Here is a 14833-nt window from a genome sequence, read left to right as displayed (position 1 = left end):
TAATGATCCTGGAACCCTTCTTTATTCCCACAGAATACCTTGTAGGGCTCATGTTCTACAGAACACGTTTTGAGAGGCACTGACTTGCAGCCACTCCTTCAGAACACAATTTTCTGTCAGTCACATGATTAAGTTTCTCTTTGTCCCGTAGGCTGCTAGGTAAGCAGACTGGTCTGGCTCCTGATACTCCATACCTGGACCCCTGCTTACCCCTGGACATTAAAGATGAAATCCAGCAAAATGGACAGACCATGTACCTCCGGGGAACAGGAGACTTTGACCTGTGTCGAGAGACCCTCCAGCCTTTCATGAACAAAACAAATGAGACGCAGACTTCCCTCAATGGAGTCTACCAGCCCCCAATTCACTTCCAGAACAGTGAATTCTATGGCTTTTCTGAATTCTACTATTGCACTGAAGATGTGTTGCGAATGGGTGGAGATTACAACGCTGCTGCGTTTACTAAAGCTGCAAAGGTAACCTTCAAAGAAACCACCTCCTGTGTGCTTTTGAGAGACTGATGTGGACAGTGGCAGGTCATGTCCTGCCCACACTTTTGGAGGCTCCGGTCAAGGAAAAGGGGAAGGTGGAGGGTGGAGGTGCTCGTGCAGGACGCTGGGAATCCTGTTCCCATGGCCGGGCAAGAGAAGTAGTCACAGCAGAAGCAAAAGGCTCTTGTGAGCCGGTTTCTGCCCACCATTCCGTAAACTTCTCTGGTCATTGGTGGCCTCCAGATTATTTTATATATTACCGTCAGAATTATTATCTGACAGTACTCCAGGACTCCTGTTCTTCTGTTCTCCTTGCCTTTCTGACAGTTTCTTAGACTCTTTCAAAGGTTCCCCCCTTCAAGCCCCTTAAACCTTGGTGATACCAGACTTCCGCTCTTGGCTTTCTGACCTTCAAGGTCTCGGATGGTCCCACCCATGCTCATGGATTGCTGCTTCCTCTCAAGAGGAGGCTGCAGTCCTGACCCCTTCGCAGTGCCTACTAGATGTCACAGCTCCAAACACATCCACCGTTTTCTCCCCGCTCTGTTCCTGTTCTGTCGTCCAGTTAAAGGCATCATTAACCATCCGGTCCCCCTCCCTGAAATCCAGGAGTTACAGCCTTCTCCCTGTCACTCCATCCCTCGCAGGACACCCCCGTATAATCAGTCATCAAGCACATTGATAGCGCAGATATTTCTCAAACCCCTCCCTACTTTCTGACCTACTCCTGTCCTAGTCCAGGCCCCTTTCTGTCACCTGCACTATTGCAGGAGCCTCCCAGCTGATCTTTGCATCTGGTCTTCCTCCATTATTCATCTTCCAGCCGTTCCCAGAGTGTTGTCTAAACACAGGTGTAGTCACCTGCTCTCCTGTATAAAATCTTCATCAGCTTCCTTTTGCTCCAGGATGAATTTCAAATCCCTTAGCATGTCATCCCCACCCTGTAGCCTTGTCTCCCCACCTAGCACTTTATACTGTTCATTTCCTTCACATCTGTGCTACTTGCCGTCTCACCTTCGATCATTTCCACTGCCCGAAATACCTGTCCTCACCCTCTTACCCCAGGATGAGTGAGTGCTGTTCTCTCTGTTCCCTGTTGCAAGTTTCACTGCCTCTCTGAGCCTCAGTTTCTCCATCTTTTAAGTAGACGTTAGACTAATAGCCATGTCGAGGAGTCGTTTTAAGTATTAAAGTGTTATATTTAGAAAGGCTCTTGTACAGTGCTCAGTAAATGCTAGTTATTAATGTTATTACAAATAACTTCAGGAAGAGGTGGCACCCCGCAAAGACAGAGCCTTTTGTAACTGTCCTTGTGTTCCCAGAACTTCGCATGTGTCACCACAGATGTAGGTACTCAGTCTGAACTAGCTAGTGTACCACTTCACTTTTCCAAAAGTTTATGCCTGTCACACACAGTCACGAGGGAGAAAATAAGCCATCTCGAAGAAGTTGGTTGTGGGCAGTGAAATTCTCTTTAACAATAACTGGCAGAATTTAAAGACAAAGAACAAGCATTGTCTTTGCTAATCAGCAGATATTCACTGAGTGTATGTCTTGTCTTTTTGGGCCACACACGTAAGTTAAGCTTGCGTTTCCTAATTGGAAGGATATGTTTGTCATGAATATGAATTCGGTAAACCTCTTTTAAAATGAAAAAAATGTTTAATAAACAGTTACTAATGATTTATTTTGGGTGAAATTTCTTTCAGGATTATTGTGCAACAAAGTGGTCAATCTTACGGGAGCGCTTTGACCGAGGACTGTATGCCTCTCACGCTGACCTCCACAGGCTAAAGTGAGTAGTGGACAGCCAAGTCCAGGGCATTTTTAAGAGACCGCGCATTCACTACTGGCCCCTGGCTTGCCACACCCTGGCCCGGCCTGCCTTTTTGTCCTCATCAGTCACTCTTCTTCATCTACCCTGGGCTCCTTGCAATCGGGATCACAAATTCTTGTTCAAAACATATTTTTGCTCAATTTCGCTGTTTTTTTCCTCCTGGAATTCCCCTGTTTATTCTTTGCTTGTTGAAGTCCTGCCCAGACATTAGAGTCAGGTCAGACGCTTTCAAGCCTTCCTCTGCCCTTTTAGCCAGACTCCATCCTTTTGAGTCTCCAGGGCACTCATTGTGTCTCTCTAGTGGTGTTTATCATATTCTACTTTGTTTATAGTTACTTGTTGCTTTTTAAAAATTCTCATTCATTATGTCATAAGTGTATTGACTATCTTATTTGTTATTATATCTTATTACTTGGCTACCCAGTGTTTTGCAAATAAGCCTCTGATAAATATTTAGAATCATAGAATATCAGAGCTGAAAAGGACCCCCCTATCTTCTCATTTTATAATAAAGAAACTGCGGTCCTAAGAAGTTGAAACTTGTTCAGTATTGATTGAATGAGAAAAAGATAAAATGTCTGAGGAAAAAATCTGTCATGGCAACATATTAAGTTACACTGAGACCAAGTTCGTGAGCTGATTGATTTTGACAGGTTAACTGTCATATTGTGGGACACGGGGCATAAACCAAGTAAATCAGCTTAAAATGCATGAGGTTGGTGTGGCTGCTCAGCACTGGCCTCGTGAAGCCTTTGCACCATGTTGGTCACAGAAGGGAAGGCTGTCTCTGTGTGCAGTTCATTTTGACAAATGAATCAGCCCCACTTCTGTTTGTGCTTGGTGTTTGTAGGTATCAGTGCTTCAAATCTGCCTGGATGTTTGAGGTGTTTCACAGGGGCTTTTCATTTCCTGTCAACTATAAAAATTTAAAGACAGCCTTGCAAGTTTATGACAAGGAGGTTCAATGGACCCTCGGAGCAATCCTTTACAGGACCCGCTTTTTGCCCTTAAGGTATGGCCGTGAATTTGGTCAACGAGAATCAAACGAAAGATCGTTTTCTGCAGTTATGATGCGTCATGGCAGCCATGGTGTGCGGATGTCTCGGGTACTGCTGTTGGCGCTGGCCATGCGCAGACTGCGGAGTCAGTGAAGTTCAACTTCGCTCTTCCCTCCCCAGAGCCGCCTTCCTTCCCACCCTTCCCATCCCATCACATGCTGCACAAAAGGCTTGATGATTTTCAACTGTCTGCTCCCTAAGCCCTGCACAGAAGGGTTTATTCCAGGGTTCTTAACCTTTACGGCCTTGGACCCCTTCTCAAAATGTTGTTTTTAATTCTAATACGTAGTTTACTGTGGAAAGCAATGTATTGAAACATATTTATGAAAATATTACAGAAAACAAATATAGTAATCTATGGGATATAGTAATCTACGTTCTTTATTAACACACGAAATAACAATATCTGGCAGCAGAACTAGTACCTTCTGTGATTTCAGTGGAGTGGTGGGTGTTGATATTTTGAGGCATTTACAAAACACCACAGTGTGATATAAAAAAATCTGTGAGTTTCACTAGGAACAAAGTCACAAGTGCTGCTGCTACTACAGTAGTTTGTTGTCCACATGCATGTTCGACAGAAAAACTACATTGCAGTCAGATTGGTGCATTTTCCCCTTCAAGTTCACAGACCTGGCTGTCAGTTGACCCCCACGTCAGAACCCTGGTTTACTGGTAAATGAATGTGGTCTTAGCTTTTTTGGTTTTTTTCCCCTCCTCATTTATTTTACCATCTCCCAGTAGCTTTGTTAACTGCAAAAATTGTGAGTCATGGGGATTCCTGATCACAAACGTGGTTTGATCCCACATCAGCTTCCATGTATTAGTGAAACCCTCACAGTTCTAAATTCTCTGATTTTTGTTACCCAAATTATGATGGTAACTGCTATATATAGACTTATGAAAACACGTTATCTTGTCGATACTTAAAACGGCCCTCTGTTAGGCCATATTCTCTTACATTTCAGAGATAAGTTAACTGAGTCTCAAAGACAAGGTGACAGTTTTTGTCTGCAGAAACCCAGGTTTCTCCAGCCCATATCCGGTGAATAGACTGTTATGTCACATTCCTTGCCAGATTAGTTCTCTGTCCCCTCTCATTAGGTTTGTTTGTTTGTTTGTGTTTCCACGTGGGCAGAGATATCCAGCAGGAGACCTTCCGGGCCAGTCACGCTCACTGGCGGGGCTTCTCCTTTGTCTACAATCACTACCTGTTCTCCGGCTGCTTCCTGGTGGTCCTGCTCTCCATCCTCCTCTACCTGCTGCGGCTCCGACGCATTCACAGGTGGACACTGCGCAGTGGTTCGGCCGCCACCCTCTGGCTGGAGGAGGGCCTTCCGGCCCAGAAGATGGCGGGTACCCTGTGAAGCAGAGTGAGAGAGCCCAGGAAGACTTTCTAACGGAAAAGCCATTTTTGCCTCAGGGTTTCTCCTCTTTATTCTCATTTGGTTTTATTTTTCCTTTCCCTTTTTGTTCCTTGAAACAGAAACAAAATCCATTATTTGTAAACTCTGCCATCCTGGCAATATTGTATTTGGCCCCGTTTTGTATACAGCTTTAAGTTGAGGAGTAAGAAAAAAGGAAAATCACTTCATTTTTGCTGCATAGAATATCTGCCAAAAATTCCTAAGCTTTTCGGTTTTTCTTTAAGGTTTGTTTAATTTTAAACAGATGCACTTTGATATTGGAGGAAAAAAAAAAAGCAAAGAGGTCATTTATCAGACATTGGACTGAAGAGTGATAGTTCTCCAGAACCAAAAACTCACTGACTGAAGTTAAAATGCTTTTTTTCCCTCTATCTTGAAAGCCCGAACCTAATGAGAGTGACGTTTAGTTTTTATTTATTGTTCAGATCTGTCACTATATGTTTTCTTTGCAGGTCTAAAAAATCAAAATTGTTTATATCCAAAATAGAGAAATATAATACCTAAAATAGAGAAAAAATAGTTACCAGGAGGTAACTTTTTAAAAAATCAATAGTGAAGAGACCTGAAAAATGTGAAATAACGACTAAGAGTGCTGTGTGCGCGCGCGCGTGTAAAATGCTAATGAAAGAGAATGAGGGAATAATGTTCTTTCAAAACACATGCTTCAGAATTTACTGTTTCGTTTCATTTTATTTAGAAAGCTCCCCATTATCATTATCTTTTCCTGACACAGGTAATTACTTTCTTGGGAATTCTCATACATAGTTTTTTAGGTGAAGTTCTTTTTGTGCGTGTGCATATGTGTGTACGTGTGTGCGTGTGTGGGTGTACACACGCACGCACTCACACACACACACAGTCTCTTAACTCCAGAACAATTAAATTCGTCTAGCTGGTAGCAAAGTTATATTTCGAGAACCCTTCGCTCCTATTTCAGAAATTATTCATTAGAGAAAGACTTCCGATTCTGAAGCCCTTCTTTAACTTAGGGGGAAAAGTTGGATTTTTATCCTATTGCCTACTTAAAACCATGGTATACTATATATCAATGATTTAAAAAAGATTACAAATTTATGAAAGAAATGCAAATTATCCTATTCTGTGCTCTTCAAAGTGAATATAATAATACCAATGAAAAAATCATTGGTAGAATATTTGCCTCTCAAATATTCAGAAGGTGTGAGGAGCCGTGTGGTGTTACAGTGTCTAATGTGGAGAGAGTTGTTTCAGAGATGATGGAGATAAATGTCCCTGTGAAAGAGCCAGCTTCTAAGTGCTGGTCTCCTGATATTAAGTCCCTGGTCCCTTGGCAAACACTTTCTTATCCAGACCCAGCCACACACCAGCTGTGGCGTAGATACGCCGGGAGTAGAGTGAGCTGGTGTGCTTCTCGAATTCTTAGATGGTTTCACCCTGTAGACTATAGATGGCTTTAGTGGTCAAGAAGAAGTAAGTTTATACTTTAGCTTTTCTCCCACCAACCGTTTGGAATAGTAAGGCCCTAACCTATAGATTGAAGTTTTTCAGGCGCCTAGAGTATGTGATTTTGCCTTGAAAATCAAGGATAAGCCAGCATGAGCACAGATTTAAATAGGTCTTAATTAAGACTTCATACTGTAAATGGCCACTTTTTGGATAAAGGGTGCCAGCTCTGTGCCGTTCAGGCAGCAGAGGAGAGACAGAGTTGTTCTGCTTTATGCCTGGCATAAGGACCCCTCTGCAAGGACCCACCTCACTCTCCAAAAGAAATCCCCAAGTTAGGGTTCCAAGGCCCACGCAGCCTTAGACTTTGCACAGGTCAGTGCCGTGCTCCCCTGCCGAAGAACTCCCCGGAGAAGGGCTCGGCAGGCTGTGGCCCATGGGGAAAACCCAGAAGACCTTGAGCTCAGAATGCTGCTTCAGTTCTTCAAGGGTAAAGACAAAAAAATAATGAATATGCAACAGAGACGATATGGCCTGTGGAAGGTAAAATATTTACAAAATTTCCCTTTACAGAAGACATTTGCTGACCCCTACGCAAACAGTCACATTCAAGAAAGGATATCACAGTAGCATCCTCTTAATTCAGGAAGATGGTTATCATTTGTGGGCACAAAAAGATGGCCAAGAGAGGTGACCAAACTTCAATCTTAAAATATTTGTTTATGCACCAGAATTTCACTTTTTAACTTTTCCTCTAGATTACTTTCAAGATCAGTTTTCCAATAAACCAGGAAACATGATCCCCAAATTTAAAAAGTGCTGTTCGAGAGGACTCACTGCGAGCCTTGTGCTCAGACGTCTGCGGTCACGAGAAGACCTTGCGTAGTTTTTCACCACCCTGTGTCACAGGAGAGAGGACAGTGGCGCTTTCTCTCAGTGGCGCAGAGGTGGCTGGGGTGAGAGGCAAGCCAGGGAGGAGCTTAATTCAGGAGAAGAACTAATGTCAATTAAGGTCTGGCCAAGTAGGCCGTAAACTCTGAATTCGTGTAATAGAAAGCAGAGGAAATTGGACTGGTGGGAACTTGCTAAAAGCCTCGTTGCAGGTTGAACGTTCTGTTCGATCTTGGCAGAAGCACAGTACAGTAAACGCTCCTGTTCCTCGTCATATTGTGTGCTGCTCCGTTTTTAACCTCCAGAGGATGTTCTCAAAGGTTTTACAGTCCATTTAAGGAAATCACAGTAAAAGGACAGACTGTTTTGTACAGTGGGTTTTGCATATCTTCACCCTAAACTGCTGGGTTTAGGCAGCGCTCCCCAACCTGGGGGTGAGCTGAAGAGGCAGCTCCTGGCTCATCCTGGCCGCCCTGGAGGCTGGGAAGAACATTTGTTCACCACTCACTGTCTATACCCGTGCTCTCAGGTTGGCAAGCTCTGGATTAACAGATATTTAAATTTGAAACTCAGGCCTACATAGAATAGTTTTCCTTATAAGGAGCATGCATCACTTAGCAAGAAACTCAAAAAGGCAAATGTGTTTTCCAAGTTTGTTTTCTTTCACCTTTAGAAAAATTTTGCGTGGTAATGTGCAATGCAGCAAAACTACCTATAAGTAAATTATTTTGTTATTTATTTCTATTTTGTTGTTTTGTCTTTTTATGATCTCGATTTTCCCTTTCAATAATAAATGATGTAACCAATCAAGGAGAATTCTTTGTTCTATTACTAAGATTATACTTTACAGTTAGGAATTACAAAAACTAAAGGAGTGTCTTTAAATGTGTTTTTATTTAAATGATGTTTTCTCCATTCAAGGTAAGAATAATTATTTGGGGGGGATCGTGGTGGTGTCATATCACTTTTTATACTTGGCAGCCTCCCACTGTCACACACACCAATGGGTGTTGAGAATCAAAATGAAGAGTTCATTGATGACCCATCGATGACCCATCAACTTGTGTGACCTTGCTTTCTTGTGGTTTAAATAGATTTTTTTTCCTGATGTTTTGAGTCTTCTTATCTGTTACAATGCTTAGTTGAACTTGAATCTAAATTCAGTAAAATAAATTGTCAGAGTCTGACTACACACTCTGTGTGGTTGCTGTGTCCGAGGTGCATGTGGTGAAGCGCTATTCTATCTGTTGCAGAGGGAGAAGTCTGCGTCCTGCGGCCCAGAAGCCGACTATTTCCACAAGGAGAAGTATTTACCAAGATGTGTAGCATAAGCCATTCACCAGCAATAAAGGCCATACCAGGACAAGCGTTTATAATTTGATTTTCAAATACCTACTACCTATGCGTATAGACAAGAAAAAATGAAACTGACCAAGTTTTAGGTATTTTCTAAATACTAAAAACAAATTCTGACCTTATACCATTTCGCAATTCAATCTAAACTTAAGCCATTGGCTTATTTCCAGAGAAATATGAACCACATTTTTAATGTTAATAATAACTCTTAGAAGCTAGAGCTCTTTTTCAGCTATTTGAGAATATATAAATAGAGGTTTTCCTGGAGGAGGGAGGTGGGCCTGAGCCATAACCTGAAAATAGTTGATCCAGACAGATGGGTAGGGAAGGGGACCAGCTGTCAACAACAAAAATAAAGGCCTAAACCATGCGTGACGAGAGGAGAGAGGCAGGCGGACAAGGTGGGCGTGCAGAGCGCGGCGTGAGCTCCGTGCCCCGGACAGCAGGCAGCCGGATAGTAGCGTTCGAAGAGAGCTTGCTTGAGGAATTTTGAGGCGGTGCAATAAATACAGGTCTTTGTGCTGGAGTGGTATTTACATGAAAACATCCAAGGCATCTAAAGATGTCTAAATTTTATTCCACTCGATGGAAGGGAAGTACGTGGCTGTTTCTAATGGCTACCCGTGTTAACAGATCTGAAGGACGATGGTTCGGGTTTTTTGTCTGTCATCTGTTTCCATTCCATTCGTCCCATAAATCTGGAATGCCCCAGTGGATCTTTTTTTTTTTTTTTTTTTAAGCTCCTGTTATGCTAATGGTTGCACAGAGGGGCTTGTGGCACTCACTGGTCTGGGGGCACAGAGTCAGACTTCTTCTTATGTAAAGGTCCTCAAAAGACAGAGGGGCGACCTTTAATCCTATAGCCCGACTTGGCAGGTTCTGCGATTTGCCTGGAGCTTTGGTGTCAGGATGAAATACCTTAAGTGTCCTCGCCACCCCAGCTTGTCTGGGAGGGCCTGATTGCCTCAGCCTGTGATCCAGCCCCCTCTTAAAAGAAGCATTGATCTGTTGAGGTGTTTCCATTTGTTTTCAGCAAGGTTTGTTCCCCTCCCCAGTGCGGCATTGCCTCTTTCTATTAATACATCCATTAAGGTTGACAGTCCTGCCGCGGGGAAAGACGGGGCCACTTGGCCTTCTATCTGTGCCCTTCACCCTTGATCCTGTTTGACAGGTGAATTGCTTCTGGGCTCCAGACTTCACGGCCACTTAAAGGTTTCTGTCAACAGCCTGTCGTGTGTAAGAGACCCAAACAAGTAGCCCAAATAAGAAACCTGGCCTTAAGAAGGGTTTCTGCTCTGAAAAAAATACTGAAAGCTCCTCACAGAACGTAATGGAGATAGGCACAAAAGACAGCCTTCTTGTTTCAATACATAAACTCAGTTAAATGGAGGGAAAGGAGATTTTTTTTTTTTCTCCTAAAAGAAGGAGAAGGGGAAAAGTTAGTTTGTGGCCAGGTCATTGGAAGACAAAGAATTGTCTTTCTAACTCGCAGTGTGGGACTTACTCTTTCATTGTGTTAATTCTAGAAAGTCCCCATGCTGGCTCTTCTTACTTTTCTCATAGGCTAGTAGTTTTAATACCACATTTCACCTTTCTTTTTCTTCATGACAATCAGTTTGAAGCAGGCATTTTGGGGAACGTGAATCAAACTCCTTGCCTGTGATTATATGACAAACTCCAGGAACCAGACTCAGTACTTTCTCCTCCAAAGATTCTGTTTTCCCACCTGGCACAAGCTTTGTTTAAAACCAGATTACAGATTCAAAAAGATTGAGACTCATATGTTCTGTGGGCTCCACTCAGCCTGTAACATCCTTTATTTGGGTCGTGACAGCACAAGAGAATTTTCTGGAATTTCCTGGCTGTTCTCCATAATGTTCAAATTACATTTTCAAATTCTTTTCAACCTTCTGTGATTCTGTTGTCCATCGGTATATCTGTTCCAGCCCTGAACCTTCTTGAACATGGATCATGACGTGTTTGCTTTCTGTATTTCTATATTTACAACTAATCCAATAAAGAAACACTTTGTAGCATATAGTACTTCATAAATCTTTATAGTAATCAAAATCTAGTTTCTTTCTCAAATCAGCTCTAGGTTTCTAGGGTTCATAAAACAACTATTTTATACATTTTTTTATTTTCAGTCTTCTTTCCGGGTGGCAGAGTTTTGTGCAATTTCGAAACCACGTACAATATGATGTGAAGGGCGAAACTGAATTCCAGGCCTGTCTCAGTCATCTGTCCCCTTCATCCCTCCCACCATTAAGTATGTTTAGGGATCATTACATTTTAAAGCTATGTTTAGAAAGCCTAGGAGGACCTAACTTACCTCAAGTGGTTTTCTTTCTTCTTAACCTAATCTTGAAAAAAAGAAAAAGGAAAAAGAAACCCCAGAATTAGTGATGAGTATGGGCAAAGTAAGATGGATGTTTTTCAAAGCCCATAGTAGAGAAAATAATTTCTGTATATTGAACTTATCCTAAGCATAGTTTCAGAATTTTATTCACTCAAAATTGTAAGAGGGAATAGGATAGATTTAGCTACATCAAAAGTAAGGATTTTTGTTTGAAAGCCATCACAGTCAAAGCTAACATGGCAGATTGAGAACAGGGATTAATATATCCATCTATATGAGGTTTCTTGAAAATCAACAAGAAAAAAGAAATCGAAAGAAAAAGGCTATTGATAGGTGATGCACAGAAGCACAGGCCCAAATGATTAACGAGAAGAGAGAAACTGAGTGGGCTGGAGAAAAGCAAATGAAATGAAAGAGCCTCTATGTTATGCCCCTCAGAATTGCCAAACTTAAAGTGTTGACAATGACGTAGAGACAGTCTCTTAGGTATTGCTGTGGTGGTGAACTGCGGGCACCCTGGAAAGCAAGCTGGCAGCACTTTAGCTGTGAGCGTGTCCAAGAGCTAGTGCTCCCCAGAGAAATGCCCACCTGGGTCCATAAGGGGACTACAGAAGGATGCTCTCCACCGTGCTACTTGAGTCACGGTGTTGCTGGAGGCAAGCAGCTCTTGGATGGGCAGAAGGTAGCAGATGCATGCTATGGAGACAATGTAAGAGACAATGAATTTTAAAAGGAATGTTGAATCTTTAACAAAGAAATGAAATTTGTAGCTTAACATCATTTATGTAAGAGTAAAGCACACAACACTGTAGGTCCTGAGGATATGCATATTTTGACTATATGGGGGATACTAATTGGTTATGAAAGGGGAACAAAAGATAAAACTGGTCTCCTTGTTTTAGGCTGACCAACTGTACCCATTTGCCCGAGTCCTTCCTGGTTTTAGTGCTGAAAGCTTCACATCCCAGCAAAGCCCTCAGCTCACAGCCAGTGGGCGCGGCTGGTTACCCTTCCACCACCAACACCTCCACCTGGTATCTTCAACATGGCAGCCTTGAAAACCCTAAATCAGACCACACCAACCTACACATCACTCAAAGAAGAACCAAAATCTTTATAATGGCCTATCAGGCATACACAGTATGCCTCCACCCTCTCCGACCTCCTCAAATTTCTCTCCCCTACTCACTCTGCTCCAGCCCCGCTGGCCTCGGAATTTCAATGGCTTTCTCTCGCATTGAGGCCCAGCTGGCCGCCTTCTTAAAACTGAAAACACCTACTTAAGCTCCTACCCCTCCCTCTTACCCTGTTTCAGCTTTTTCCTCATGGTAACTACCTCCTTTTAGCATGCAGTGTATTCACTGTGTTCCTTGTAACTCTCTCTACTAGAATGTAATCCGCCGGGACAGGAGTTTTCGCTTGTTTCCATGTTGTCTCTCCAGTGCCTGGCATAGGGTCTGATACGCAGCAAAGGCTCAATAATATTTGTGGAACATAAGAAAAGGTCTTTGAAGGAAGGGGTAACAGTGGGCTGAGGACTAAAGAGCAGGCTTAGCTCCACTCTGGGGCCTGGGTGCAGGAAGCAGGCTTCCTTTATCGGAAGGAAAGAAAGTGCTTCTCATGAAGAATCAACATGATAGCATAATCATGGCCTTTGAGGTGCCAGGCGGGCTGTTCTAAGTACTTTATTAACTTGTAGAATCCTGAAGACAATATCATAAGGTGGTTTATTCATTATCTTCGTCGTATAGGTGGAGAAACAGACACGCAGAGGTTCTATAACTTGCCCACAGCTGCATAGCTGGTAAGTGGTGGGGCTCGCAGCCTGGCCCCAGCCTGTACCCTAGAGCTGCACTGTTTAGTTTGGCAGCCACCAGCCACATGTGACCAGTCCTAGTTCTGATGGGCTGTAAGTGCAAACTATACACCAGATTTCAAAGACTTAGTACAAAAAAAAAAAGGTAAACTATCTCAATTTGTTTATATTGGTTACATAGGATGTGATAATATTTTGGCTATGTTAAGTTAAATAAAATATGTTATTAGACTAATGTGACCTGTTTCTTTTAACTTTTTTTAATGTGGACACTAGAAACTTTTAAATTACCTGTATTCTCAAATTATATTTCGATTGGAAAGCGAGGTCCTCGGACCTGCGGCATCCGTGTGGCCACGGCCCCATAGAAGTGCCAAAGCTTGGGGCGGGTCTAAGACCTGAACCACAGTCTTCATTTTACAAGATCTCCAGGTCACTCACAGTGCACACTGAATGCTGAGAAGTGTTGCTTTAGACCAGGGGCCAGCAAATATTTTCTCTAAAGAGCCAGAGAATGAATATTTCAGCTTAGCAGACCATAAGACTTCTGTCTGAAACTTACTTCACTCTGCTCTTATAGTGTGAAATGAGTCATGGGTAATATGCAAATGAATGGGTGTGGCTTTATGCCAATAAAACTTGTTTTCTTTACAAAATGCGGTTGGTGGGCCCATCCCGCCCATGAGCAGTAGTTTGCCAATCCTGACTCTAGGCCACTACCCTATGCTGAGTTTAATGTTAGGAAAGGACCTCCCGCCTCCAAGATACCACCCTCTGCCTTTCATTTCCTTCCGGACCCCTCTTGAGAGTTGCAGGCCCTTATTTCTGTTTCCTACCAGATGTTACTTAGATGACCCATAGGATCCTAAACTCAAGCCCAAATAGGAACGCTTCATGCCCCATACCTCCTCTCTCTATGCACCACTCAGCCAGAAACTGGAAGTCATTCGAAATGATTTCTGTCACCCTCTCTCTCTATCTAAGCAGTCATCAATCAAGTTTCAGACCCACCATTTTTGTTTGTTTGTTTGTTTTGGATATAAGATTCCAGATGCAGCTCAGTCATTCCATCTGGATAGTTTCCTCTCAGAGCCTGACCAAGGGCCCCATTGACAAACAAGTCTGGGGCGTTTCCAGATCAGGGGCTGAGTCTGACTGTGTTCCAGCTACAGAAAGTGATGTCGCCACCTAGCGGCTGTGGGTCCACACCAACTCGCTCGCTCTGTGAACCTGAACAACAAGCAGCCACAGCTTCAACTCGACTGCTAGTGGTGTCAACTCAGCACGTAAAGTCAGGAGTCTAGAAATAAGTGACAAAGGGTCTTGGGATTTGCAAACCAAAAACACAATTAGACAGCACCCAGTGGTTTCTGATGAAGAGAGAAAAGCTAAGTGTTCTTACAGCAAAATGGACATTCTTGAGAAGAATCAGTCCTGCATTCTTAGCCTCTGTATGGGTCCAGTAATCTTCCAGATGAGTGGCAGTGTGGATATTGGATGTCAGGTGGTCGGGACACATGAACGTTCTTTCTGAAGCTGGAGTGAATCTGGAGGTTAAAAGTGTAAGAGTCAGATGACAGGAAGAATGGCCCTACCCTTGCGACGTGGGCAGACGTGGGGGAGAGGATCAGGAGTGTAGTTTGGGACACAGCACAGTGGCGCTGTCACTCAGATATGCCCAGTGGTGAGGTGAAGCATAGAATTGGACACAGGAGTCTAAACAGTACCCCAGAGGTCAGGAAGTTGGCAGCATCCAGAAGTAGTTAGAGCCAGGAGCCTGGGTGGGATCCCCACATTGAGCCCTGGGGCCCTCGGACACTAAGAAGTCATTACAATAAAAAAGAGAGTGTTTGCCTTTAGGGTAGGGAGGCAGTTTTGGGAAAGAGCTTGTGGTTTGTGGAGATGCTTCCAATATGACAGTAATATTCTAATTCTTGAGCTGAATGATAATTGTATGGGTGTTTGCTTTATATTAATTTATTATGCTCATATTTCTCTTTTAGACACTTTTCTGTATATAGGTTATATGTTATAACTTTAAAAATTTTGAGATGATAGATAGATAGATAGATAGATAGATAGATAGACAGACAGACAGATCAACAGACTGAATGGCCAGAAGTTATTTATGTTGAGTCATAGTGAGTGGCTTTTTAAAAAAATATTTTATTATTAT

At 42.9% G+C, this 14833-nt stretch overlaps 1 protein-coding gene across 2 annotated transcripts in view; it reads left to right on the top strand.

Annotated features, from left to right (window-relative positions):
* ENTPD4 (ectonucleoside triphosphate diphosphohydrolase 4) overlaps nt 1–8318 on the top strand; it is a 31502-nt gene extending 23184 nt beyond the window's left edge. For both annotated transcript variants that reach the window (XM_015589247.2, XM_006911756.3), the window contains exons 10-13: nt 152–476; nt 2201–2286; nt 3179–3340; nt 4525–8318. In XM_015589247.2, the coding sequence (XP_015444733.1) occupies nt 152–476; nt 2201–2286; nt 3179–3340; nt 4525–4753 (802 nt within the window). In that variant the 3' untranslated portion in view covers nt 4754–8318. The remainder of the gene's footprint in view (nt 1–151; nt 477–2200; nt 2287–3178; nt 3341–4524) is intronic.
* Nucleotides 8319–14833: the final 6515 nt, after the last annotated feature.

The sequence above is a fragment of the Pteropus alecto genome, unplaced genomic scaffold, assembly GCF_000325575.1.
Source record: "Pteropus alecto unplaced genomic scaffold, ASM32557v1 scaffold394, whole genome shotgun sequence".
NCBI classification, from domain to species: Eukaryota; Metazoa; Chordata; class Mammalia; order Chiroptera; family Pteropodidae; genus Pteropus; species Pteropus alecto.
The sequence above is the reverse complement of the archived record's forward strand: the minus strand, read 5'-3'. Positions and strand labels throughout refer to the sequence as shown.